We start from the raw sequence: 27,992 nt of genomic DNA on the forward strand, positions 1-27,992 counted from the left end.
GTTTAAGTTAAGCTCATCGCCTTTCGCAAGCAAACTGTCGGCAAACCAGTTACATTAAAAGAATTAAAGTTTTCTTCTTTGCCATATAATAAAAATCTTATTAACCGAGCTAAGTCGGTCTGTATGGGAGAATCTTGACCTCGGTCGTGTGTACAGACCTCATTGCGTTCGGTCTGTACTCACGACCTCGGTCAAGATTCTCCCATACAGACCTCCAGCTCGTTTAATAAGAGCTAAATAAAGTACAAAACAGGCTTCCAATATTGAGCTTAAAATCAGAAAGAGATTTGGGGAGTAAGAATGTTTCAGGAAGGCATTGTTTGCGATGTCCTGCGTAGCTGTGGAACATTTTATAGTTCGTCTTCTGTTCCATTTTTTTTTTCCTGATGCGTGGACAGCACCGCTGCTCTTCTAACCAGGAATTACTTCATATTTGTAAATATTACATTCGGCATGAAAACCAAGCAATTTTTTGAGCAGTGAACAAATTCGGATAACTACAGAAACCAGTGAGCTGATCAAACAATCACAATGCACAATAAGCGCCAATTCAAGAGAGAGGGGGGTTGGGGTCGTTTTTGTTTCTTTTCACTGGATTCTACATATTGTCCGAAGGACTTTTGCGCAAAACCATTTTCGAGTTGAAAAAAAAAACTGAAGAAAAACTTGCTATTTCATCTGAGCATTCACCTTAGTCTTCTCTCAGTTCTCAGTGACAAAAGAGCTGTGATGTGCTTAGGCTGAAGTAAGGAAGCTGAGTTCGAAAAAAATTTCTTCGAGGTAGTAAGAAATCTGGAAAAAATGCATTTTAATGTACGGCGTGGGTGTACCGCAAAAATATAGACTTAATAATTGGAAACAAATCGCATTTTGTTCATATCACATATTTTACCTCACGAGTTCTCTGGGTGATGTGTAGATTTAGAAGCAAGAGAAAAATCCATTATATGCACTTAAAACCAAAAGCAGGGCTCAGAGTACACAAACACAAAAGCAAACATTCACTCGCTACGTCGACGTCATGCTTACCCCACGAGCAGTTCGCGTTTCTCCTACGCCGAACAAGCGTTCGATGTAGAAACTAACTGCTCCCAGGGTACGTCATTCTTCAAGCTCAAAGTAATAAAATGAACCACAATAGTGCCAGTGGCAACTGCTACGACTTTACATATATACATACGCACACATTTTTTTAGTCAGATGTGAGCCAAGCGAGGCCACGAAAACTACAACGACTTTTGGGTCCAGGGTACCATTTTTTAAATGTTGTTTTTTATATATATACCTACCTACCTACCTACCTACCTACCTACCTACCTACCTACCTACCTACCTACCTACCTACCTACCTACCTACCTACCTACCTACCTACCTACCTACCTAGATAGATAGATAGATAGATAGATAGATAGATAGATAGATAGATAGATAGATAGATAGATAGATAGATAGATAGATAGATAGATAGATAGATAGATAGATAGATAGATAGATAGATAGATAGATAGATAGATAGATAGATAGATAGATATATATAAACGTCTTTGGCCAAACACGAAGAAAACCCTTTCCAGGACAAGCAACCACGGAAAGATGAAGGTATTTAATTCTGATATCTGAACAGAAGGAAAACTGCATTCTTCCTTCTCTGTATTGATGATTATAAAACATTGAAAACCAAAAAAAACTATACATCTTTTATTTAGCAAAATACTTGCACTTTTCCTTCTCCTTTGTTCTTTAAGAACGTACAGAAATTATCTAAAAAAGTATAGAACAACAGACGGATGCCTGGAGTTTCTCACGTGTTTTACTCGAAATATCGAGTTAAACACGACAAAATATTCCTTACCTCCGCTCTAGTCAAAAATTAATTTTTAGTCAACATGATTTGAAACTTGTTTGATTTTTTGTCCCAGACTTATTATCAAGTTTCAAAGATCAAGCTAGATCATTTAAAACTACAATATCTCAAAACACGTTTTTCTGTCTACTGTACAAAGTATAAACACGACCGATTTCAGACTATTTATACCATGCCATTGAAAATACAGCCAATCAGAATAAAGGAAAGCCGTTGTATATTCGACGGTATTACACCCAACCTTCCCATCATGCGCCGCGCGTATGTCGTATGTCACTGTGTTGGCCAATGTATTTTCTATGGTATGGTATAAATTCTTATGCAATGCTTTCGAGTAGTTATTCCACGAGCGCGCGTTGGATATGAGTTGGCTATAATCATATCTCGTATCCAACAAGGGCGAGTGGAATTATTGTTTTATTAAGAACGCCCTTAAAATATAGAAAACTAAACTAAAATAAAAATAAAAACGTCCCCCAAAATCACGCGCACGCTTACCATATTTGTAGAGCATGGTTTAATGGCTCATAACGCATGATGGCTAAGCCACTGAAAACTCTCGAATTACATTTTATCCATGATCCAGTTTTTAATAACATGGACTATTCCACTTGTCACTTGTATTTTGTTGGTATACACGCTCATCTAAAGGCTCGTCTGTATACCGAAAAAATACAAGTGACTCGCGGAATATTTTATGGTATACCACTCGAAAGTGTTTCATAACTGGTATGTAGCTGGTGGCTGACAACAGTTTTTGCTCTTTTTATCAGTTTGATTCTGTTAAGGAGGTTCAAAGCCCTGAAACTCCTCGAGGTATTTTTTTTTAACTTTGCAGAAAGCTGTATCGTAACACGCTTATCACAACTCGATAACAAAACATTGGGTAAACGGAACTCATTTTAAGTTTTAAGTACTTGAGGGTATTTTAACAGGTTGTACGGTTGCTATGGTAACCTATGTACATTGTATTGTGCCATGAAGATGACCACAACTTGTTTACAATGACTGGGTATTCACGGCTGTGATACCATTATCGTAACATCACTGGATAAAAAGTGGCGGTATTGATCCATCAAAGTATAACTGCTGGAACCTGTTGCCAGCCACCTTAAGAAATCTTAGTCTAGGTTACATATATTATGTGTACGTAAAAACGCCAAAGAGGTACGTTCTGAAAGGATTAAAAAAAGCGAATACAACGGCTTGGCCGTCTGTCATTTTGTGACTAAACTCTGTCCTACTCCGCGCACAAATAATGTTTAACATCGCTAAAATTGCATTGAATTGACTAATAATATACAAAAATTGTATTCCTGCGCTACAATTTTTTCTGTAACGTATTTCCAGTCCACATGGCAAGCTCCAGCTTTGCAGGATATCCCATTTTCTACAATTAGTGTCTTTGAATACCATTCATCATGCGTATTTGAAAAGCTTTAGTAAAATAGTTCTATTCTTTTCTCCTTTCTTACAGCTTTCCGATTATTTTGCTAACGTACAAGCCACTTCCGCTTCGTCGCCACTTTCCTACATCATAAACAACAAACCTGGCCTATAAGCCGGGGGGGGGGGGTATAAGCGGTAGTTTATGGTATTTCTGTGCCCTAACCTCGACTCTTCGCCACTGTCCGTTGGAACGCGCGAAAGTTTATTCTTGTACAGTGGATTGTTCTTCCAAGTGTTTTCTTAAGTCTCTTACCACGTCATTTCTGTCAATACTTTTAAGAGCAGCACACAGCTGACCCACTGTTAGATCCCCCCTGTTGGCAAAGATCCATTTAAACAGCACGCTGGTCGGACTCAAGGGTTTCTCTGGATTGAAATCCTTGTAGATTTCTCTTGGAACTTTGAACGCACTTGCCAGGTGTCTCCAGTTCTTCAGTACTCTGTTTGGGTTGTTCAGACACACGCAGATACTTGTCATAACATCGGATTCTGGCTCGATAACATCTTTCAATTGTTTTTCCCTATGTTCTGTAAATCAGACAATTAGTATTCAACATCAGTGCTTATTACATCAATACAGTAAAACCCGCGTGTAAGGACCTACAAGTCTGGCAAAATAGTTTCTTGTATTTTGGGGTAGTTATTGGTAATTTAGGGTAAGTGGGTCCTGAATTAGATTTTTAATATCTATAAGGGAGATGTAGTTGTTGATTACCAGTAAAATGAATAACCTTGGGTTTGGCCCTTGATTATACAGTATTTATTCACAACTGTATTATGTATTTTCTTGTAAATAAATTTACAATCTCAAAGTCACATTCCTTGGTTAAAATGTTTAGCATGATTTAACTGTAATCCACGTACATATAAGAACCTTCTTGATCTTGCTTGGCTAACCAGGTTCTTATATTTTTGGTTATTAAAATGGCAAATTTCTGCATGCGGGTTTTTTACTGTACCAACTACACAGGTCTGGACACGCCTTTTAATACGACAACCTCGTTAATACGTAAATCTCAATCAAAGCCAGAGAAAAGAGACCAAAAGAGATTGGAGAGCCATTATTTTGTTTACAACTCCCGACGAGACGCTTTAGCCTAAAGACTCTCATCTCGCCCCATTCCCAACTCGGCCATACCGCCCTTTTTCGTTCGCACTCGTCTAAATGTCCATAAGAGAAAAGACCGACTGCCAACAGCCTAGTAAATCTTAGCTCCGTTAACAACTTTGACAGATTTTGGTGACTCACTGGTGTTCAGATGGGGTTCTATAATTCTACTGCAGCGAGAGGCGCCTTCTCGCCCTCTAGGACGTATGTAAAGCACCAAAGGACAAATTTTGGGATTCGTTCGTTTGTCACTCTTCCTTTATGGCTTAGCGTCACATTTTCCAACCAAAGATACTGCACATAATCATTCCATTTATTTACCTTTCTTTTGATTGGACGTGAGACGTGAGCAGGCATGACAATTGGCTACTCGAATGGGAAACATGAGTGGGGGGGAGGGGTGGAGCTAACTTGCCCACTTTTGATTACCCGTAGTGTCCTACAAGAAATGCCACATAATAAATCCTTAACTGACCAGGCTTGCTTGGTCAAGATGGCTGGAAATAAATGTTGGACTGCTTCATAAACACGTAAAAGCAACCTTGGGTAATATCCAGCCATCTTGCCCTAACGCTTGGCCAACAACTCATGTATCTTACCCCTTGGTCAGCCAAATTCAGCACATGATTTGGTTCATCCTGCCCGCTCGCGGAGCTAACCAAAAAGAAGTACGTTCGTGTGCTCTTTTGTTTTGTTTTTCTCTCGATCCCAAACCAAATGGCTAGGTCACGAGGTGATCCACTCTCGGTAAACGTGCGCGCCAGAATAATTCTGGTGCGCATTGAGAACAAGTTTTTTTCAGGTTGCTTTCACGAAAGTTAAACTCAAATGGCCAGCCGCTAGTACTTCGCGCTCGCCTTTTATTATAAAGTGCAAATAATTAAAGCGCCTGAGTAGAAGGCGACTCAAATTGTCTGTCAGAAATGAAGGACAAAACGAATTCTTCTTAACCAAATCATCCTCTTTCATATAGCATTTTTAAACGCAACTCGTCCAAACTAATCTGTGAGCAGTCTGACCCAGGGGAGAAGGTGGTGCTAAGCGGAAATTTCGAAAAGAACCCCTAAGACGTACCACGATCCTGTTTTGTGGGCGTGGCTTGAATTTTTTTCACCCCTTAGAGGTACCAATTCTAAAATAACACATCATAGAGTTTTTAATAGCAGTAAAGATGATTACTTCAAATACCTTCTCCTCATAAAGTTGATTGTCAAATCCTGTCAATATATAATGGTAATAGGACTGAGTGGAGTGCAATTCGGTCTGTAATCATACGAGTGATTAACAAAATCAGACGACCGCGAAGCGGGAGTCCGATTTGTTAATCACCAGTATGATTACAGACTGAATTGGACGACACGATGTCCTGTTACCAATTAATCATAACAATTACAATTTCCCACAAAAGTAAAAGTTTCATTTGATAAAGAGCTTTTTATTGTCATTTTAAATATCATAAATATAAAATATGGAGAACAGCTCGCAAAATGTCAAGTCTCTTTCAAAACAGTCACCAGAGACTAAACCTACACAATTTTACAAAGTCAGTCTCAGTCAGTGGTTACTATAGTGATTGCAATCAATGTTGTGATTGGTGGATTTAGTGGAGAGGACTTAAAATGATTGGCTCATGTAACTGTCCGATTACAGGTGTCCGATTACAGCCAACTGTCCAATTACACTGTCTGATTACAACTTTGCAGATTACTTCGAGCAAAATACAGCAGTTTATGCACCAATCACATTTGAGGAAATTGTAATTGTTATGATTAACAGTGAAAGCTCCCGTTGTGGACCTGTTGAGATGGAACACCCTAAGAGGTACCAAAACCGCTTTCTTAACCCCTAAGGGTATGACAAGCACCCCGTCCTTTTAATATGGGAGTTCCACCTCCCCCCTGGAAGCAGTCGATCTTAGTGATCAGCACTGGAAAAGTCACCAAAACTTACCACTAAGAAATGGATCCAGCTTCTTTAAAACATCTCTTCGCTTCAATTTCTCTACCTCTTCATAAAATTTTCCGACTGTCAAATGCTCTTGTTTTGAATAAAGGTATTCCATCAAGGCTAATGCTGGATTGAACTGGCCATATTCTATCTCTTTTAACTTGTCACCAGGAATTTTAAATTGTTGACCGAGGTTAATCCAATATCCATTAACCCGTGACTTCTGGTCCAACTTGCTGGCCATTTCCTTAATTATCTCACTATTAGCATTAGAAGAAGCAAAGTCGCTGATTTTTTCTGTAGAATTTTCAGCATCTGTTGGGTGAAAAAGGAACATGCAGACAGACATTCAGAGAGTAGGCCTTAAATGTGGGTATTATTTAATACTGAATTCTCTAGAAGACAGTGAGCACAGCTCCAAATACACACATATGCAATATTCGATTTACCATATTTTCTTGATTTAATGCCCCAAGCATCTGTTTCAAACTTGGCCTGGTGGACCTGATGGTTACTTGACTCTTGTTTATTCATTATTTTGGTAGCCATCTCAATCTATAGATAAAACTTATTAACGCCTACAAAATGCTTGACGGGCTTATTCTATTTACAACTCTACCCTGGAGACCAAGCATTTATTGGGAACAACAGGTAGTCAAGAAATATATTATTAATAATAACTTGTCGTTAAGAGGTTCATTGCAATGTTTTGGTTGCTGTTGTTTTCTTCTTCTCAGTACAACAAAGATGGCAATAAATCAACAGGAAAAAAACAGGCAGATCCACTGATTTATGGCCTGACTGACTGTGTTTTGCACTTGAGCCCAAAACGACATGAAAAAAACTCTGTCTGTATCTTACAGTACAGACTTCTAAACCTCACAGTACACTTCACAGGAGCACCAAGCGCAACTGAGTGGCCATTTATATGACATCGCATGATTTCCTAAACAAGTACATTCAAATGATTTCCTGTTATCTTCAGTGTATCAGTATTGACAATATTCTTATTCTAGCATAAACATTAAACATAGGCACGCAAGGCGTGCAAGAGTTATTTTTTTGTGAACTATAAGTCTCGGAGATAGGAGCATTCATGGAACTGTTTACAGTAATGATTTGGTTGATTTGACAAGTTTTTTTGGTTGCGATGTACAGCAAGAAAGAAACTGCGAGTTTATGATGTACATACGATGTTACATCGGTAATGGTAAGATAACTAAATAGTAAGCCATAAAATGTTTGACTGAACAAACTACAGTAATCTGACACGTCTCCAGATTAATGTAGATACCATCTTATTTTCTAACAGGCAATTTTATTCGTTCTTTGATACAACCCACACTGTGATTGGTCTGACACGCGCACATGCATAACTCCCTCACTCATCGATCACGTAGCCCTTCCCCGGGGAAGGACTACGTGATCTTATATGGACTATATAGGTCTGTATGGCACCGAAGGGTATGGTTTTTCAGCCGTTTTGGTCATAAATAGGGTATCGATTTTAGCTGATTTTGGCCATTTTGGTCATAAATAGGGTACGGTTTTTGCACTCTAGCCTTGATATGGGTATGCTTTAAGAAGAAGCCACTTTTTCATCATTATCGAAAAGAAAATCAACAAAAGCCCTTCACAAATTTATATGTTTGCGGTAATTTAACATTGTTTTGAACTAGGGAGCTAATTATAATGCAGGTCTGAAACAGGATTTTGATTTGAGGGTCAGGTCGTAAATAGGGTTTCGAATTTTTGGTCAGGTCATAAATAGGGTAAGGAATATCGCGGATTTTGGTCATAAACAGGGTAAGGGTTTTGGGAAGCAGGCCGCACACCCCCAACCAATTTTTCTGGGAGTACCCCCTCGGGAAGCCTTCCAGCCCCCAAGAGGAATTTTTGCTCAAAAATACTCAAGTTAAGAGAACTTTTCGCATTTTATAGGAGTAGTAAGTTTACCCTTTTTACACAACACAACGCAACAACACTACTTCACCGAAAATTTAAAGAAAGAGAAAAAACCTCTCTGACACGTTGAAAGTCTGATTTAATTAAATTGCACTTTAACTTGGTGCCACACAGTCTTCAAAGAACATTTGAACAGTTTTCATACTTTTTACCTTTAAAAATAGCGGACTGGAAAGAATGTCATAAAATGCCCATCAAATAAAAATATTAAACTGCTACTGCAGAGACGTAAAAACACTCTAGAAAGGAAAGCTTCTTTTTTGTTTAATATCCTGGGAACAATAGCCGATAACTTGTAAGCTCTAATTGAATTTACTCCCATATGAAAAACAAAAGTGTCGAGTTACCATTTGTAACTAAAAATAGCAAACATCTCATGGGAACAAGTCGCGACGATTCGTCAGCTCTAATTGAATTTACTACCTTGTGAAAAACAAGAGTGTCAAATTACCCATTGTAACTAAAAAATAAAAATATCTCGTTATATTTGCATGCAATAAGAACAAAACAATCGTTACCTGCACTTACTATTGTAAACGTTAGAACTGCTTCAAATCTAAATAGTCTCGTCTCCTCTAAAACATGTCCTAAGAACTAGAACCGACGATTCGTGAAAACAAAAGTATCAAGTGACCCTTTGTAATTAAAAATAAAAATAACTCGTGCCATTTGCCTACTACTCATGAACTGCTTCAAAACTCAAGACTCGTCTCGTTCATAACTAGCCACCATTACACTGAAAATTATGCACTCTAAAACAACCCAATGTACGTATGTAACTGTCACACTCCCCTCCAAACCGGACTAAAAATCACAAACCGGCAACATACACGTCACTCTTTATTTTTCAATTACCAAAGTCCTTGTGTTTATACATACCTTGTGTTTCTCACGAACCATTTACCTTTACAACAAGAAATTTGATTGGCTGTTCATAGTAGATCCAATCTGATTGGTGTGACATACATACATCTCTCACTCACTCACTCACTCACTCACTCACTCACCCATTGACCCGTCCATAACATACCCGACAAGCCAACTAAGAGGTATTTTTTTTACAAAAAAATAACTCAAAAATGGACACTGATCAAACATACCGGAATAAACATCAGTAATTATCTTCACTACATCATGTCTCTTGATACCCTTTAAAGCCTCAATCAGGTCATGTACTGTTTTATCTTCCATTTCCACAGTGAGATAGTCAATCAGCATCTGAGTGCAACTGTTCTCACTGTTCAGTTTACACCGAAGGCGAGTCTCTAGGGGTGCATTCACCTCCTTTGTACAGGCCAAGTGTTCCCATGTCTTAATGACGCGATGTGATGTGTGATCAAGTTCACGAGCTAACTTGTCTTCAAGAAATTTACTTTTGGTAATAACATCTGAAACTAGTGAAAAAAGGCATTGATCAGATTTTTTAGGCAAGGAATAGCATTTTAGGTTTTTATATGTCTAGCTCTGTTACTAATCTCTTTTGGAGTGAAAAGCAGTTGTCATTTATTTTTATGAGTTAATTGACCATAAGAACAGGAGAAAAGCGATGGGAGGCTGAGGAATAAGAAATGTGTAAGAAGAGGGATTGGTAGATGAAAGGCTGCAAGAGAGGGCTGAAAGGGATCACCCCAGGGGAGGGGGGAAATCCTGTCTGGAGGGGTCAAGGATGCTAATAATTTTGCTTAGGAGCATAAATCAAGACTTTGGTCAAACTTAGGGTGTTCAGGACAAAACGCACACAACTATATTTAGCCATCAAGGTATCCTTTAGGGTGGACTTAGGGAAAAAATTACAAAGCTTTCATTTACTTTTCAAGTGGTATCTTCTTGAGGTCAAATTAAGTTCTAGCCATGCCCGTCTTGGTCTGCTTTGCCGGATTAACTTTTGTTTAAGGCGGCTCAAAACAATTTCCAGCAGTTAGATTTGAATGGGTCATTATAACCACTCTTTATCACTTGATGCTACAATCATGGTGTCAAAAAACTGCCCAATCATTGGTGAACATGTTATCATTTGCGTGACGCAATAGGTTACCATAGTAACAGTATGACCTGCCAAAAAACATCCTTAATTACATTTTCAAAAGTTTAAGGTGGCTCTGAAGCTAATGTACAGAGTTTTTTAAAACTTTGCCAAAAGTTCCGTCTTATCATGCTTATTAAAATTGGATAATATAAAAAAAATTTCACCATGCTGGTTTTGAGTTATAAGCCCCTGAAGCTTTTCCCGGGAAATCCTGATCCATTGTCATTGACACTAAGAGGTGCTGTTGCTCCATTGGTTTGCGGTTTCATAAGGCGAGATAACCTTCTGGTGTGGCGCGAGTTGTTTACAAACCTTTGCAAGCTAAAATCTTGCATTTGAATTTGGAAGGCATACATCCACTTTGAGCAAATTTATAGGGTATGCAAATTTGATGGATTTTCTAGAAATTTCGCCACAACATTCCAGGGATAATGACAGACAAAAGTGTGTCGGGAAATTTGGATATTTAACATTGTTTTCCCATGGCGTCCATTTATGCAACACGCATTGCATATTTCTAGCTACTCCAACTTTAGATGCAGATAACTAGACAGCCAATCAGGATATCGAAAAAGCCTGACATCCTTTTGTTGATTGATACCTTGTGAATAAGACTGTGCAGCCATTCTGCTTGTGTGGCAGCATCCGATGGCCAATAAATTCAATAGCAGAACCCTCGGTCATTTCATGACTTACCAGCTGCTGACACTTCCTAAAAGAAAACCTCGCTTACATTGTATTTTTATCGCAAAGTACATTTATTAAGCTTTCCTCTGATATATAGTTTGTTAAGGTTCTATTGAAACTGGCACGCAAACGAATTTTTTCCTGAAGGACACCCACAGAGGTAGGAAGTAACCTTAACTAACTTATAAAAGTTAATTTTCTTTACTCAAAGTTGTCAAACTACTTACCATAAAGGTGATCATAACTGTTGGCTGCTTCCTCTGAGAGAGCTGTTTCATTGCTAGCAGCACCTTCATCAACTGTGTCTACTGCTTCCTCCTGGATAGGAGTGCTAGTCAAACTCTGTAAATTGGTTCCATCAGGATGTAAGGGTTCTGTTTCTACAGCAGCAGCAGCAGCTGCTGCAGCAACAGAGACTGTTGCATCCTGGCTAAGATTAGGAGCCTCAGTGCTTGCAGAAACAGCAGCATTTCTCTCCTGGTTTTGATCATCTCTAGACACTTCATTGTTAGAATCTGGATTCACAAGTTCATCAGCATTGACAGGATCAGGTACATTCAGCACCCGAGAGTGAGTTTCTTCACTGCGGATGATGCCATCTCTAGAAGTACCACTGTTAGGATCTGTAGGGACTTCTCCATCAGTATCAGCAGGTTCAGGCACGTTCAGCACCTGGGTTTGAGTTTCTTCACTGCGGGTGATGCCATCTCTAAAAGTACCACTGTCAGGATTTGGAGGTTTACTAGAAACACCTGATGCACCTTGATGATTGTTTCCACATGCTTGAGCAGTAGCAGCAACCACTCCACCCAGAAAGACTTTGAGAACTTTTTTATCAAAATCATTCTGTAAGTTCAGACGAAACAGTTCTGAATCTAAACTACCTCCAGCTGATTTCAAATCACTCTTTTGTGAGCCAACAGATGATTTCTGACTTGACGTAGATGGCTGGGAAATTGGTGCATTCTTATTATGGGCTTCCCTCGCAACATCTGGCAAAGATTCATATTCTTGATCTTCTTTAGTATCATCATCTCGCCTTTTTCCTGAAAAACATTTAATTATGTACCACATAAAGATTAAATAACCTAGTTAACTGTACCCCTGTAAGTCTGTAATATTTAAGCCAAGTGGGACTCATTTTCCAGAACTAATAGCTGACCGCAAGGGAATACAGGGAGTCTACCTCCCACTTCCCAGACCTTTACTCTCAGTTCCCTGATCCCTTACCTAGTGGCTCCTATCTCTATTTGCTCCATAATACACTGTCAAGTAATGTTTGTTTGCAACACTATTTTTTGTTTCTCCCCTTTTCTGCCACCTCAAGAATCCTGCTGCCTCCCTCATCTTTCCCACCTCCAGTTGCCACTTCTATCCACCCCTAATAAAAAGTAGCCTTGGTTTTAATAACACAATACAGTGAAACCTGTATTTAGTAGACACCCTTGGGACCCTCACTAGTGTCCACTTAACTCAGGATGTCTGTTCAAAACAGGTTCTAATATGTTGTGCAATAATAGTTAATTATTAACTGTTTTGGAACACAGTGTAACACAGTGTGAGATCAAACACTGCTCATAGGAGAATGCATGTCGAGTCAGTCAATAGATCGTTTTCACTGTCACGAAATAAAAAAATAAATCAAAAACCATCCAGTGGAAAAAGCTATGAAATTATGATGTTATAGAAGATAACTAAATAAGCCACTTCTCCAAGTTTTAGGCCTGTGCGTTTCCCCAAACTTCAGATATTCGTCGAAATGTTTCGCCAATATTTACAGAGCCCAGAATGAAAACGCCATGTTGGTGTACCTCCATGGTACACCAATATGGCGGCTGGAAAATAGTGTAACATCTGATTTTGGCTATCTAGGTGACTGATTATCAGTACTGATCAAACAAGCATTTACATAAGCACTTTTCCTAATGCTTTAACTTCTAAAAAGGCTCAAAATCATGAGATAAGTATATATTTTTCGACAAACTTGATCATAGCCTTGTGTCACGCACCTCCATAACCCTGAAATTCAAAATGCTCTGGATTCCAAGCGAAGCACGCTATTGAGGTGTAAAATTGTAAACAGACATAAATGTACCGCCTCTTGTGCCTGATGAGGACAAAAACTTTGGTGGCTCTTTCATTTTGGATTTTAGAAAGTGATGACGTCACGTGAAAATGATCTATACATCAACCTGGAATAATCACTTAGCTTTAAAATGACATCACTGAACAATGTTAAAGGAGTCTGAGCAGAGTTTTTAGAAGTAAAAAGCTCTTGAAGTGTCCGCTTATTGCAGGTTTTGTGTAACAAAATGGCTTAATAGTGCTGTCTGTGTCTGCTAAGCAGGTGTCTGTTGAATCCAGGTTTATTTTACAGTAAGTGTGGGGAGAAAATTTTGAGACTTCAGCTGGTGTCCACTTAACAGAGCAGGGCTTGAGACTAACTTTTCAGCTTGCTAGCCCAGTGGGTAGTGACAGGTTTGATTTACTAGCCAAAACAAATTTTTCACTAGCCAGACGCAGACACTTGCAAACATAGGAATCGATGTTAAAATTATAGGAGTCGCTCTACAACAAAAACTGAAGTTTTCGCTTCCGTGAGAAATTCCCACAGAACTTCGCAACTCACCGCCGAAAAACATTCCTTTCTTTCAAAATGCCAATTCATGATTTCTTATGAACACAACATCTTTATTTACAAGTTGCAAACATAGGCATCGATATTACATTTTCAAATTTTCGAACAAATGCGAAATTTTTAATTTTTTGAAAGCGTATGTGACCTCCAGATGCTGCACGCATGAAACATGATCCCTAGAGTTCCACATGGTTTCACGCATGGCTTATCATTAGCAGCAAGCAAATTTTTGTTGTTCGTCGCTTTTTACTAAGAGAAAAACAAACAAAAGAGTCGATCATTCCTCTGCATTTTAGTAATTTAAAGTTCTTGTTTGGGCCAATAAATTATATATGATATTTACTACAGCCGATGTTTTAAATTCTGCACACTTTGACTAGATTTCGTTTTGTGAAAAATTTAAAATTAACTTTTGATTGGTTTCCTCTGGGCCTTCAGCGCTCCCAAATTTTCATTTTCACTAGCCAAAATGGCTAGTGAAGCCCAAAAAACCACTAGTCAAAATGGAATTTTTACTAGTCTGTGGCTAGCTGGCTACCATTAGTCTCGAGCCCTGTAGAGGGTGTCCACTTAATATGGAGTCCGCTTAAATACAGGTTTCACTATACAACAGTATAATGGTTTCACTTCAGTGAAACTGTCAGTGCCTCTCCAAAAAGAGAGAAAACCTCATTGAAAAAATATCAAACTTAACAAAAATGACATCAGTTTTTCATGCGTCTGTCCTGTTATTGATCATGAATTTCATCATAACATTGTCAAAGTAGCTGTGGATCCATGAGGCGATAGCCAAGAGGATCCACAGACTAGCTACTTTGACATTGTTATGACAAAATTCATTGTTAATAACAGGACAGACCCATGAAAAACTGATGTCAATTTGTTGTTTACGATAACAAATTGTCAAATTGTCCGCTCTAGCCCCTTGACGCATCGCATAAATTATAAAATCATGTGTCTGTCCGCTTATTGACAATGAAAGTCAGCCAAAGAGCATGCAAGAATTTCTGCAGTTATCGTAAAATATTGTATAGAGCAACAACAGAGCCACATGACAGCTATATAGTTCTACCATCATACCAATTTGCACTCAAACACACAGATGTTTTTTTAAAAAAATAAAAAATAATAAATTTCAACATTTAGAGAGTTTGATGAGCCACATCAGCCTCAGCTGGTTTTCACGTGGGTCCTCTTGTTATCCTGGTTGAATATTGGGAATTTAGAGATATTGGTTTTTGTGGAGCAAGGAGACCGAAAAACCTGCAGAAAAACCTTCGCAAGGCAGGAACCAACAACACACTCAATGCACGTATGGCACCAGGCCGGAATCGAATCCAGGCCACATTGGTGGCAGGCGAGTGCTCTCACCACTGTGCCATCCCTGCTCCCCATAAAGAATGGCTTTTAATATTGAGCACTGGAAATAAATCACACATCTCGCAGAGGTGCAAGTATATGTGACCCTCTGTCAGTTGTAATTTTTGTGACAAACAAAGTTTATGAATCTCCAGTAGTGGCCTTGAATTCCCTGGTTTCTACACTTTGATATAATTCTACACCTCTCTATGCATGGAAGTGTAGAATACCGCGACAAACTAGGAATTTCACGACCTTTTCACCATCCTTTCCACTGTTGTCATTCTGTACTTAGTTCTACACTTCTCCATGTGTTGAAGTGTAGAATATCGTGACAAACCCTAGTTTGTCAAAAGTGGAAAGGAAGGGGGAAAGGTCGTGAAAATCCCTAGTTTGACACGGAATTACCCAACCCCCCACCCAAAGGTAAGTAATTCATGAAGGGGGAAGGGAAGTATTCCATGTTTGACCCATCGACTAGGTGGCACTGGAAATTATCCGTGTGAAAGAAATATGATGATACAGCAGAAAATTAAAATACTGAAAGCTTGTAAAAAGAACGACATAATCTCGGTCTTCCCCGGATTTGGGCGTAATTCCCTTGCAGCAAGTGATTCATTAACTTCCGTAATTCAAAATCGTAACTTACGAACTCACATCCAAATCCCACCACTGCTGATTGACATAGAAAGTTTATAATCATGCAAAACTAATCAAATGTTGTATTACGATTGGTAAATAAACAAGCTTACCTTTCCCTTTACCAGTTAACTTTTTCTTCACTTTCTTCAACGCGCTCGCCATCGCAACCAAGCAACGCCTTCAAGTGAGCTGGCTCTAGCGCATCAAAAATCACCACTAAGACCAAATTTGGCACTTAAATGCATTACACTAGACGTTGATTAAACGCACGTGGTTTTAAAACAATGACATTTTAGAAAATCGGAGTAAATACATGTACATTGCATCAAAAACCTACTTACGGAGCCCAGTACCGAACAGCAATTCTGATCGTGCCCAGACAGTTCTTTGCCAGCGCGCATGGTTACCAAGCTTGCTGAATGAGTCTTGTTTCGATGCGATCGCTTCGACGTGTAGTCAGTTACTAATACAGTACTGAACTGAGTATATTTTGTAAAGATGTGATGCCAAACGAGGAGGTAAGTTTGCAGAGAAGCAATACAAATAATTATCCAAGCACTTGTGCTTACCTCCACAGGATGAATGAGCCAATGCAAGTTTTCGAAGTCAAGAAAAAATTCCCTTGCGATTTATGCATCTCAAGTATTTGATTCTGTGCACCTATGCATGTACTTCCGGCGTAATTTGTACATGTCCACTTCTTTATCTTCGTTAATATATATAGAGAGTTGCTTATAAAAGCACTTGTTGTGTAATACAACACAGTAGTACAGGAATTTGTTCCGCCTGGATTTATCTTCATTATTGTTAAGTTGTTCAACGCGCGCAGTTTAAGCCTCTAAACAGGATGATTTAAGCTTACATGCAAACCGTAGAAATCAACTCTACTTTCAGTTTTAGATCAACACTTGAAAATGCGAACAGTTTAACTCTGCATCCATGAGTGTGTGTAATCAAATGGGAAATGGCCATGGCAAGGCAGAGAAGAAAAAGAAAAAAGACCTTCTAAAGGAAGGCACTGGTTTTGTTGATGACCAACCACGAGAGCAGTCAGAGTTGGAAAATGGTGATCTACAACAAGGATCAGAGCTGTTTCAACAGGACTTGTCAAGGAGAAGAGGTATAGCAAAAGATTTAGCAAGGCAATGTGGTACAACATCACATGATAGTGATAATGGTGAATTGAATGTTGACTGTCAAGGTGATGGTTTAAATGGTGATGTACAACAAAAAGGATCAGAACTGTTTCACCAGGAACAGTCAAGGAGAAGAGATGTGGCAAAAGATTTAGCAAAGCAACATGGTACAACATCACATGATTGTAATAATGGTGAATTGAATGCTGACTGTCCAGGTGATGCCGAAAATGCAGGTAATATAAATCAAGTTTCACCTAATGAAGCCATACAAGGTAATGTAAGATGTACTTTACGGAATGGAGAGGATTCAGTTGGTGCCTTTGGTGACTCTAGTTTGATGAGTGATCGTGTCACAGGCAATAAATCTGATAAGGTCTGTGGTGATCATGTCACAGGGGAACAAAACAAGACAACTGCTGATCCTGAACTAGTCAAGTCAGGTATGAGCACTGGTGATGCTACTGGAAATGCTATTGGTAATGTTCCTGGTGAGGTTCTTGGTGCTGTTCCTATTGACAACTCTAGGAATACTCCTGTTGACGTCCATACTAATGTTAGTGATGATATCCCTGGTGCTGTTCTTGTCAATGTTCCTAGTAATGTTTCTGATAATGTTGAAACTCCTGGAAATATTTCTGGTGTTTGTGTTCAATCTGGCGTGGTGCCTAAACATGCCTTGTGCCCAAGTCAAACTGTCCCAGGTATGGTTTCAACTCAGAAGAAAACACCAACTACAGGAGATGACATAACCAGTGAGCCAGATGAGACAAGGGCTGAGCATTTCTCCTCAAATCAATCCATCCCACCAACTCTTCCATCCAAGATAGAATCTGGTACTCCAACATCAATGCAGATGGTCTCAGGTGTAGACTATACAAAGTCTACAAAAGATGATGATACAGAAAACCTGAAAGGTAGGAATAATAGGGGGTTTTACGTCAAGTGCAAAATTCAGTAGGCACTTCTTTCATGACTGTTATTTTTGTTTTTTCTTAAACCTCCAAGATGGAGGGGCACTGGAAATCAAAAGATGTGGTTTGCGAGATAATCTGCCATGAAGCATTTTGATATAGGCCACAACTGAGAAAAATTAATATCCTGTTTTCAAATTCATTCAAACATTTAAACGCTACCATTCTCCTAGGGAGTTATTATTTTCCTAGGTACAGGAATCATGTGCTAAGGCATATACATTGACATACACAATGTATACTGTAGTCTGTTGTTTATTTTCATTGATTGAGTTAGTGGGTACATGTAATTACTAGAAAAACACATCGTAATTATGATTTTGTTAATCCACAGAAACACCATGCAAAGCTCTTTATAGAGCACTAAATACTAGAGTAACAAGCACTGATTGTATGATTTTAGCCAATAGCTACAACAATGAAGAGATAATGCATAAAAATGTGCAGCAATGATTAGTAGACAAGAATAAAATAATGGTGAATGTTTGTTTTCCCCTTTTTAGTTACTGATCAACTAATTTCAGAAGTGGTGACAGATAACAGTCTATTTCTGGAAAAACTTTCAAAGTATTTGGATCGTGAGACTAGAGTTATTAAGTGTTGGAAACACTTGGCATATGTTATGGATGTGCCACCTGAAGAAAGGAATCAGTTTGACGTATACACAGAACACAGCCCAACTGAGGACTTATTCAACTATCTTAGCGATTTTTGGAATCAAGATTTGAAAGTAATAGAGTTAAAGGGGAAACTCAAGCTCATACACCGCAATGATGTGATCGCTGACATAGAAAAAGGTGCATATCTTTAAACAATATGTTGCTCTATGTATGTATAATTATGTACTGTTTAGTGATATTTTAGCATATAATAAAGTTAATTTAGATTGAGGGCCACACGTTTATTAGTGTTGTACACTATTAGGTGCTACCCTCAGTAAATAAATAAAGTATTAAAGTGCGTGTGTATGTAATTCATGTAAATCTCTTGTTAACAAACTTACTCATGACCATGATGGGATAGAAACCCTTGAATATTCTTAGTAGCAGTCTTGCTGTGCTAGATCCATAACTGTCAATCTGTTTCCTGATGTCGTTTCCCCATATGGACCACACGTTGAGTTGAAATTGAGATATTATTTAGTTGGGAGAAAACCACATCTCTTTGGTGTTGAATATTCCAAATAACTGAAACACTGAATAATTAAGTTCTTCTACTTGACCTGTACAAATTGCACTATGAACGTCTTTGTTTCTTCCAAGAATTGACTATAAAAAAGAAACACCATTTCTCCAACATTCTAATTTAACTCTGGGAAAAGTCAAGACTTGTGAGGGATTGCAAGACAATGTGCTATCTATGTTCAGGGGTTTCACCAACATGTTTAGCAGGAGGGCAACTGGTTTTCACAGGCAGGCAAAACTATTAGAACTGAACTTCTTTGAAAGAAAAACTTTCCACTAGATGGTAAAACTAGGCAGGCAAGATCATCCTCACAGCTGGTCAATTTACCAGGTGCCTAGGACCTTGAAACCCTTGATATGCATTGTTCAATTTTACCCTTGGTACAATTTGGTATTATTGTGGTGTATGATAAATTATATAATTATGATAATTAATATATGTGAAACAACGGAAGATACCAAATTGTACCAAGGGTAATTTTGAACCACAATATACATGTAATAGTATTTTTAAATCCATGCAGGTGGATTCAAAGATGCCATGAAAGTGAGTGACCTCATTTCTGGGGAGCCAAAGTTCATTAAGTTACTCTCACCCAAACTTGACACGGAATCTAGAACAATTGGTAACTGGAGGTCACTGGCAACAGAGTTTGGCATCAGAAAACAGAAGACAGAGCAGTTCGGATTGCGTGGTTCTGGACCAACCGGGACACTGTTTACGTACATGCGAACAGCAGAGGGGCTTCGTGATTTGACTATAGATCAACTGCGAAGTTACTTTCAAGAAATGGAGAGGAAGGATCTGGTTAATTTGCTGGACAAACAAGACATTCAAGGTTATTGTTTTGTAAAGAAAACAAAGTAATAGCGGTATAAGTAAGTACAGGGTTTTGACTATGATTTCAGATGATGTCAAAATCCTTTGGACCTAAAATTAGTGTAGTGAAGTTGACAGAACCCTGTCTTTTTTTGTTATGGTGTTGCAGTGGCTCCTAGGAGTAGATTGCAACTTGCATGGCGAAATACAAAATGTGGTTCTGTCTTTTGAACCAAACTAATGTACATTATACATGTATCACGGTTGAAAAAATTTCAAATAACAAGCGTTTTGGATGTGGTGTACATGTATGTGTGCTATAAAAGAAAAGTAATCACATTTTTCTTAACAACAGGATCATGGTTGGTGAAAGATGTACTTGTGGATGGCTCAGAACTCCTTGCAGATATTGGAGAACGTCTCAACAAAGAGATCAGAGCTGTCAAGAACTGGCGCAATCTGGCATACAGACTGAAGATCCCTCCCGAGACGTACAGTGCATTTGATACTTCTAAAGACAAAGCAAAGAGTCCCACCAAGATGATGTTTCAGTGGCTTGCCAAATGGAAGCCTGATCTAAACATAGGTGATTTGCTCAAAAGCATCAAAGCAATTGATCGCTTTGATGTGGTGGAGATAGTAACCAAGGAAGCTGAAGCTGGTGAGTTTGTATTGTACAAACTAAATGATATTATGGACTGAAATGAATGTGACACATTTTGGTTGCAAAACTACTATTAATTATTTATTGCTCTGTGCTCCTTGAGCATTATGAGGTTACAAGTACAACTATTGTGGGATTCAGGCTTTTAGCCAGGATTAGAAAACTGGGCATCCAAAATGTGCTATAGGGCCTGCTTAAATGAACAATTTGTAAGGCAACATATGAAAAATAAAACATAAGTGGCCATCCACAGGATGCCTGGATGCCCATCTGGCTAATATAAAAGCCTTGGATGGGATTGCTGCTCCTTGTTACAACATTCATGGACTTCTGTCTTCTTACTGTCTACCATCTGTTGATGGATTATCCTCTTCCATGTCTTCCCCAGGGGATCAGAGAACTTGCAAAAAGAGAGGTATGGGTTATTGACCAAGTGTGAGGTCAAGATGGCTGGATATTGGCCAAGTTCTTTTTTATGGACCGAGACTCCGTCTTGGTCCATAAACTCGCAAAAAAGAATGAGGCCAATATCCAGTGATCTTGACCGAACAAGCTTGGTCAATAAAGGATTTATTATATGGATTTCAGGGAAATTTTTCTTGCGGGACACGGTGAGTAGTCCCGAGTGGGCAAGATAGCTCCATCTTGCCCGCTCGGGTAGCCAATCACGGCACAGGATTTGTTTCATCTTGCCCGCTCGTGGAGCTAGCCATATAATAAACATACTTATAGTCTAACAGAGCTAATACAGTGAGCCAACCCTTGATTATTGGGTCCTGCATTATCCAAACTTTTCAATTATCCAGACTTTCTTCTTAGGTCACAGTGTCTGCATTGAATATTTAGGTTCAAATTTATCACTTAAACTTGACTTCAGCAAGATGTAAATCTCTGTTCAAATGATACCACTCAAGAGCCACTTAGAAATGATGGGCTTCCCCATGCATACTGAGTGCTGTCTCACTACCTGTTGCTGTTAAGCCAGGGCTCAACACTTACTTTTCAACTTACTAGCCTAGTGGCTAATAATAACGTAAATGTTATTATTATTATTATTATTATTATTATTATTGTTAGTTGCTATTTAAAATAAATTATTATTATTATTATCATTAATAATATTATTAATATTAATATCAATAATAATAATAATTATTATTATGTTACTAACCAAAAATTTTACTTCTTTCTTCTTTTTACTTTGCAATGTACATATAATTTTATTCCGCCTTCTGTGTATTAATATTAATATAATATACAAATTTTATATATTAACCCCTTTCATAAAAGCCACTTTAATTAAGGCCCTTATAGGGTATAAAAAATCTAAATGTTAGGGTACAACATGGGTCTTGTTTTAGTTGTTAAATGTCTGGATCTCTCACATCAGTTGGATTACAGTTGGACCCTGCTAATTTAAACTTGGTTATTTCCAGTTCCCCATTATTTCGAACTCAAAACCATTTCTCTAGGATTTGCTCTTTGAGTCATTTACTGTTGGCTGTTTCAAACTAGTTTTCATTTCCCCTGAGAGTTTGAAATAGTGGGGTTCAATAGTATTTATTTTTGATAGCTCTGGAAAAACGCAAGAAGGATATTAAAGAAGCTTCCAAGCAGCAGTGTGCCTCTGTAGATGGTTCAACTGAGCAGCCCGCAGGTGATTCTTGATCTTTGCACTATTTTTGTTCTGTGTAATGTGCCATTACTCAATATTGTTTAAGTTGGGGTGGTGTGCTTCCTTATTAATAGTCGCAGGGGACCTGGGATCATTGTTGTGCCTTAAAGCGTTACAGTCAAACCAAGTGAAGCGTACCCCTCAAGATTACAATAATGAATTGATTATTTGAATATTGAACCCCTAGTCGTTTCAAGAATGCAATAATGAATTGATTATTGGAAAATTGAACCCACTAGTCATTCCAAGAATATGGCTAATGGGTTTAATGTTCAAAAGAATCAATCTAATATTGATTTTTGAAATGACTAGCAAGTTCAATAGTCAAATAATCAATTCACTAATATTGCATTCTTGAAACAACTAGCGGGTTCAATATTCAAATAGTCAATTCATTAATGTAATCTTGAGGGGTACGCTTCACTTGGTTTGACTGTAAAATGTGCTCTCTGTTACCACAATTTGAGTATTCCCTTAATTCATACATACAACTGGCATTGCTCTAGTGATCTTTTGAATGTGAGCCACATTAACTAAATACTTTTAAAAGTGATACCAGAGTCCCAGACATTGGTTTGTCAAATGTTTTTAGTCACAACTTATTAGCTTAGTGCTGGAATTATGATGTTCATAGATTCATGGGCTAGTTGAAGTAAGCAAAAACAAAAAAAGCTCAAAGAAAAGTTAGTTAGTAAGAAATTATTGTTCATTTTTTTTAAAGCCAATCAAGCCTTACATGACCTTCAGCAAATGCACCAAGATGCAGATCAGAGGAGTGTCAAGACATTTGATTTTCATTCCAATCTGGAAACGAATGCTTTCAACAAGGGCTTCAGGGTTTCTGACAACCCAGGACAAGGAGATTGTATGTTTTATGCATTGTCAGAACAGCTGTACTTTGCAAAAGGAATCCAACTTTCAGCTGCAGAATTAAGACAAGAAATAGTCCAGTACCTTCAGCAAAACCCTCAGCTGGTAAATAAGCTATGCAGTTGTTACTTTGAAATGAAATTCACACTACAAGCTTAGAAGTATACCCAAAGTTACATCATCCTTTTCTTTTGCCTTTTATTCCTCTGCCTCTGTGGAGGCAGCATGGCCGAGTGGTTAGAGCGTCGGATTTGGAATTCATAGGTCCCGGGTTTCGATCTCATTCTGACCGCTAGCTGATGATGTTTTCAGGAGCCCCGAGTTCAACTTCTTGGCTGGGTTTGTAAATAGCCAACTGGTCTGCCTCCACCAGTTGGGATTCTTAACCTAGTTACGTTTATTTGAATATTTATTTATTATTGTTTGTTTACATTGGTCCTGAAAAACCCCAATGGGGAGTGGCCAATTAAGTGTATATTTTTTTTTCTGTGCTCTGTGTGTGTCAAAGTGATTTTACTTTGTGTAGCAGTTGTGTCTTTTTGGGGAGCACAATATACTTGTGGAAGGGTGTGGCATGGGTAAGAGCAAACAGAGGGAAACCTTCTTTCAGTCATGTTCAGTTGTTCAGCCTTCTCCATCTCAAAGTAATTTTTTACTCACACCCCAAGTTGTCCCACACCCCTGAGAAAGGAAGCAACTGCCATGCAGGCTACACTACTGAAAACATTTTTTATTCACAAGTTAATTTTCACAGCATGCATTTTTTTACACCATCAAATATTCAGGAGTTCAAAAACAAACAGAACTGCTTAGAGAATAATACGTTACCACTCATATGTTATATAGGTCAAGTGATAAAGTTTAGTTTCATGATCAAAAGTTCCATTAATGCCATAGTGATCTTCTGGGGATTTGTGACAGCCATTATAAAATCCACCATAGAGTATATACAAGTGAGACTAAAACATTATTAATCAAGTCCAGTGTCGCTTTCTATTTTGTTCTTTTCACAGCCAGATGGAACAGATCTTCTTAACTTCACTCATGGACATCCTTCATGGACTTCCTACTTGGAAAAGATGGCAAAAGATGGCACTTGGGGTGATAATGTGATTCTTTTGGCTGCAGCAAATCGTTTCAATACTCCCATTCGTGTAATAAGCAGTCTGCCAAGCCATGAAGACATCATCATCAAGCCACAATCTCAAGTGTGTCATGGTGCTGGCACACTTGTGCTGGGACATGTTCATGAAGAACACTATGTTAGCCTTCTACCCTTAACAGGTAAGGCTTAGTAACCAGATCAATATTCCAGATTGGGCTTGGAGGAGTTACCGGTACTTTGTTATGTTAAGCTTATCTGGGATGTGCCACTGGGCAAGGTATGGTTTTCAAGCCCCTTAGTGTAGAGTAAGATTTATGAATCTCTATTTTGTTCGAGAACAAGGTGTTTTAGGATTCTGAACAAATAGCTATTAGCGATAATCTGACGTAACGTACAAAGTTACATTCTCGAACAGCATCTAGTATCTGTAAATATCTTGCTGCTCAGTTAGTTGGCCAGATGATGGCCAAGAATGGAATATCACTTTACCTCATTCGGTTATTTTTTGTACATGTATCTACTTCTTTGCGATACCATGCGGCGACTAACTAGCACTTTTATGTCAGTTTTAGGAAACCCCCCCGTACTGCAGAGAAATGGACAGCATAGGCTATATGGCCAGCAACTACAAGGATACCAACAACAGCAGGTTTCCCAGCAACAACAACAACGACAGGGAGACTACCAATCACAGGGTTACCAAAAAATGCAGCTTTACCAGCAACGACTGAGAGACCAAGAACTGCAACAACGAAGGGGATACCAGCAACCACAGGATAACCAGCAACGCCAAGGATACCTGCACCATCCCAGTGTCCAGCAACTACATGAACAGCGACCCCCGTTGCCCAGAGATCTCAGAATTAAAATGAAAGTGTTGGACCTGCCTAAAAGAGTTTACTCCAAAATCTGCTTGAAGCTCAACATCAAGCGTGATATATCTTTCGATGATTTTCGGATGTTGGCCGAAGAGCTTGATATGGACAGAGATAAAACAGCATATGCTGGTCAGCAGATAAATCCAACTGATTTTATTTTCTCGGAATATAACCCAAACGTCACTGTGGGTGAGCTTGTCACAATTCTTGATAAAATTGAGAGGTTTGACGTGGCAGCAGTACTGAAGGATTGGATTCAGCAAGGAAGTACCTAATATCATGTTCTGGGTAGTGTGTCTCTGTGGTACCAGCTGTGCTGGACTGTACACGACAAGCATTCAAAAAATGGAACGACTGGCTTCAAACAGAAATTTCTTTACAATGGTGCTTTGCTGTCACAAATAGGCAGAACACCAACTGAATAATGCTAATGTGGAAATGTGGAAATATCGCTTGTGTTTGTCTATTGTCTTTATTGTTCACCACTAAATTTTCTTCCGCGCGCCAGTTCAAAAATCATATTGAATTATTTTCAACTTTTGTAGAAGAAAGCCGTGAAAGCCAAATGTAAAATTCAAAAAGGAAAATAAACAACACTCACTTAACACAATTTCACTTGTTTATTTTTTTATAAGCTCGCTTGTTTACAGAAAATTTTTCACGGACGAGTGCTATCCATCCGGGTATTTTCCTCGGACGTGCACTATGGGCTGATAGTGTCTCTCCGCGGATGAACACTATCGCGTCACGTGATCGACTTAAACCAATAAGAATTGGAGAAAATTTAGTGGTGAACTATCATCTTGCGTAGTGCCCGCGGGCCGATTACGGGGCCCGCAAAACCAAAGCAAAAAGCCATATAATAAACAACTTATTAACCTTGAACATGCGGTCTTAACGAGAAACGCTATCGCTCGGTCAATACGACAAGGTCTTGGTTTGCGATTTTCCCGTAAAGACCTCACCCTTGGTTAATAAGTAGTTAGTAATGCAATGAAATGTATTGCTGTCTATATACTGTTAAGATGTGTTTTAAATTTTAGTGGATGTTTCAATTTAGAATGAATTTATTATTACGCACAGGGTGCTTCATAGTAGACAGTTGCTCTTAGTTGCTCGTTTTCAAAACGTTTGTTTTGCCACCAGCTTGTCAGCAGCTATTTTACGATAACTGCAGAAATTTTCGCGCGCTCATTGGTTAATTTTCATTGTCAGTAAGTGGACAGACACACGAATGTATAATTTATGCGATGCGTCAACGAGCGAGAGCGGACAATTTGACAGTTTATTGTAAAGACAAAAAACAAATGGACGTCAGTTTTTGATGCGTCTTTCCTGTTATTGACGATGAATTTCTTCATAACATTGTCAAAGTAGTCTGCGGATCCACTCGGCTCCACAGCTACTTTGACAATGTTATGACGAAATCATGATCAATAACACGACAGACGCATGAAAAACTGACGTCAATTCGTTTAATGAACATTCAGTGAAGCAGTGTCAGAGACATTATGTTGCTATCCACCTTCGGTCATCCTAGGGACCACAGGTGAATAGCGAAAAAAAGCGTGCTCTATTTTTCAAGCCATTACCCCACCAATAAGATTTTCGTGATAACGGTCTTGACGTTTAGAATGCTTAATTTTAGAAAAAAAAAAGGTATAGATAGAAGTATTAAATTTGATGATAATAAATCCGTTAGCTTGTAAGAAGGGCGGATATCAGGGATTACTTACCATGCGGTAGTTAGGGCTATCGAAGTTTTGAGTCTTGGTCAGTCAAGGTGTATTTTGTCAAGTTCTTTTTATTATTACTTGGAAAATACAAGATGTGATTTCGCTAGAAGACTAAGCCATTGTGAAACCTCCTGTAATGAATACCTCGTGTGAGCGGATACTTAGTCAGAGTCCTAATCACAAGCAACCACTGTATTTTTAACTTCTCATTAGCTTGTATTGGTTTGCTTTTTTTATTCATCAAGCAGATTACAAACCCTTTTATCAATGAACATGTAACGAGGACCCAGTGCTATAACTACGACCTCGCCACCACCGGTAGCTGTTCTCATTTGAATAACGTACATGTTCACGGTCAAAACTGTGAGAATTCAGAAAAGTTGGTTTACCCTTATGATCATCGAAACTGGCTGATTTTTTTTTTTTTTTTCACTATTTAACAGTCTAAATTGCCAGGTGAAAAATGTTACATAGTTGTAGATATTTCAGAATTAAGCTAACATAAATTAAAAGTAATGTGAATTAATATGTGCTTCACTGTGAAATTACTTCTTCTGGTTGGCTGGAAGCAGGCGAATTTATAGTTAATTTTTTAATGCATATTAATACACACACGTTCGTAATTTTCTCAGTCATATAATAAATGAGTAAATGTATTACACTATTTTTAATATTTGAGAATTCTTTCAAACTGCCCTCGCCTAAAAGCCCGTGCAATTTTGTAAATACCACGACGAGTAATTTTGTTATTCCCCTACACTTTTCACTGCCACATTACAACTAGCACGTCATAAAATTATTAATGAAGAAGCCCAAAAACTAGCTCTAATTTTCTTTCCACTTCCACCTGAATAGGCGACAAAAAAAGCGTTTCTCATTTCAAGAACAGCACTCGCCCTAGGCCGCGCGATTGACTTGTTTAAAAAAATGCTTTATACATAACTAATTAAGTTTGGATCTTGAAATTAAACTTGCCCGAAAGTGTCTAAAATGACGTCTATAATTAGCCACAGAATAGACTGGTATTAGGGTTCTGAAAAGCCAGCGGTACACACGCAGCAAAATTAACACAAATACCTCTCCCCAAGTCTGTCAGGTATTCAGCGGTTAATGACATTTGCAGACTGCAAACTGCAGTTACGCCTAAAAAGATGTTAGCCTGAAAAGAGCTTACATTAACTTGTTTTCAATAACTTCTCGATAAGGGAAATGAGAATACGATATCAGTTAAAAATTACGCAGTCTGCATTCTGCGATCTGCAGT

General features: G+C 38.5%; 2 protein-coding genes across 4 annotated transcripts; one reads left to right on the forward strand and one right to left on the reverse strand.

Moving 5' to 3' along the window:
• Positions 1 to 1,589: 1,589 nt before the first annotated feature.
• LOC145492416 (uncharacterized) lies at positions 1,590 to 16,047 on the reverse strand. The gene is made up of 5 exons (XM_081471867.1): positions 15,797 to 16,047; positions 11,275 to 12,093; positions 9,435 to 9,728; positions 6,373 to 6,684; positions 1,590 to 3,842 (listed from the first exon to the last, which is right to left on the reverse strand). Exons 1-5 carry the CDS (start codon positions 15,846 to 15,848, stop codon positions 3,517 to 3,519), a joined length of 1,803 nt encoding a protein of 600 aa, XP_081327993.1. The 5' UTR covers positions 15,849 to 16,047; the 3' UTR covers positions 1,590 to 3,516.
• A 59-nt stretch (positions 16,048 to 16,106) lies between these two features.
• Positions 16,107 to 27,992, forward strand: LOC145492394 (uncharacterized). 3 transcript variants are annotated; one of them, XM_081471843.1, is made up of 9 exons: positions 16,107 to 16,204; positions 16,587 to 17,739; positions 18,300 to 18,593; positions 19,505 to 19,819; positions 20,156 to 20,461; positions 22,038 to 22,121; positions 22,861 to 23,114; positions 24,023 to 24,293; positions 24,681 to 27,992. In XM_081471843.1, the coding sequence occupies exons 2-9, from the start codon at positions 16,626 to 16,628 to the stop codon at positions 25,265 to 25,267; spliced, it is 3,225 nt and encodes a 1,074-aa protein (XP_081327969.1). In that variant the 5' UTR covers positions 16,107 to 16,204; positions 16,587 to 16,625; the 3' UTR covers positions 25,268 to 27,992. The 3 variants fall into 3 exon arrangements, with proteins under 3 accessions (XP_081327969.1, XP_081327984.1, XP_081327977.1); XM_081471858.1 differs by having other exon boundaries at positions 24,687 to 27,992; XM_081471851.1 differs by having other exon boundaries at positions 16,117 to 16,204; positions 16,581 to 17,739.

Source organism: Orbicella franksi, chromosome 1 (genome assembly GCF_964199315.1).
Source record: "Orbicella franksi chromosome 1, jaOrbFran1.1, whole genome shotgun sequence".
In the NCBI taxonomy this organism is placed as follows: domain Eukaryota; kingdom Metazoa; phylum Cnidaria; class Anthozoa; order Scleractinia; family Merulinidae; genus Orbicella; species Orbicella franksi.

Excerpts from the sequence above, each read along its gene's own strand:
- LOC145492416 (XM_081471867.1), bottom strand. The coding sequence starts at position 15,848 with ATGGCGAGCGCGTTGAAGAAAGTGAAGAAAAAGTTAACTGGTAAAGGG. Across the intron at positions 12,094-15,796 it reads GTTAACTGGTAAAGGGAAAG|GAAAAAGGCGAGATGATGAT; the intron begins GTAAGCTTGTTT and ends AATGTTTTTCAG. Across the intron at positions 6,685-9,434 it reads AATTACTGATGTTTATTCCG|ATGCTGAAAATTCTACAGAA; the intron begins GTATGTTTGATC and ends TTCACCCAACAG.
- LOC145492394 (XM_081471843.1), top strand. The coding sequence starts at position 16,626 with ATGAGTGTGTGTAATCAAATGGGAAATGGCCATGGCAAGGCAGAGAAG. Across the intron at positions 17,740-18,299 it reads TGATACAGAAAACCTGAAAG|TTACTGATCAACTAATTTCA; the intron begins GTAGGAATAATA and ends TCCCCTTTTTAG. Across the intron at positions 19,820-20,155 it reads GGACAAACAAGACATTCAAG|GATCATGGTTGGTGAAAGAT; the intron begins GTTATTGTTTTG and ends TCTTAACAACAG.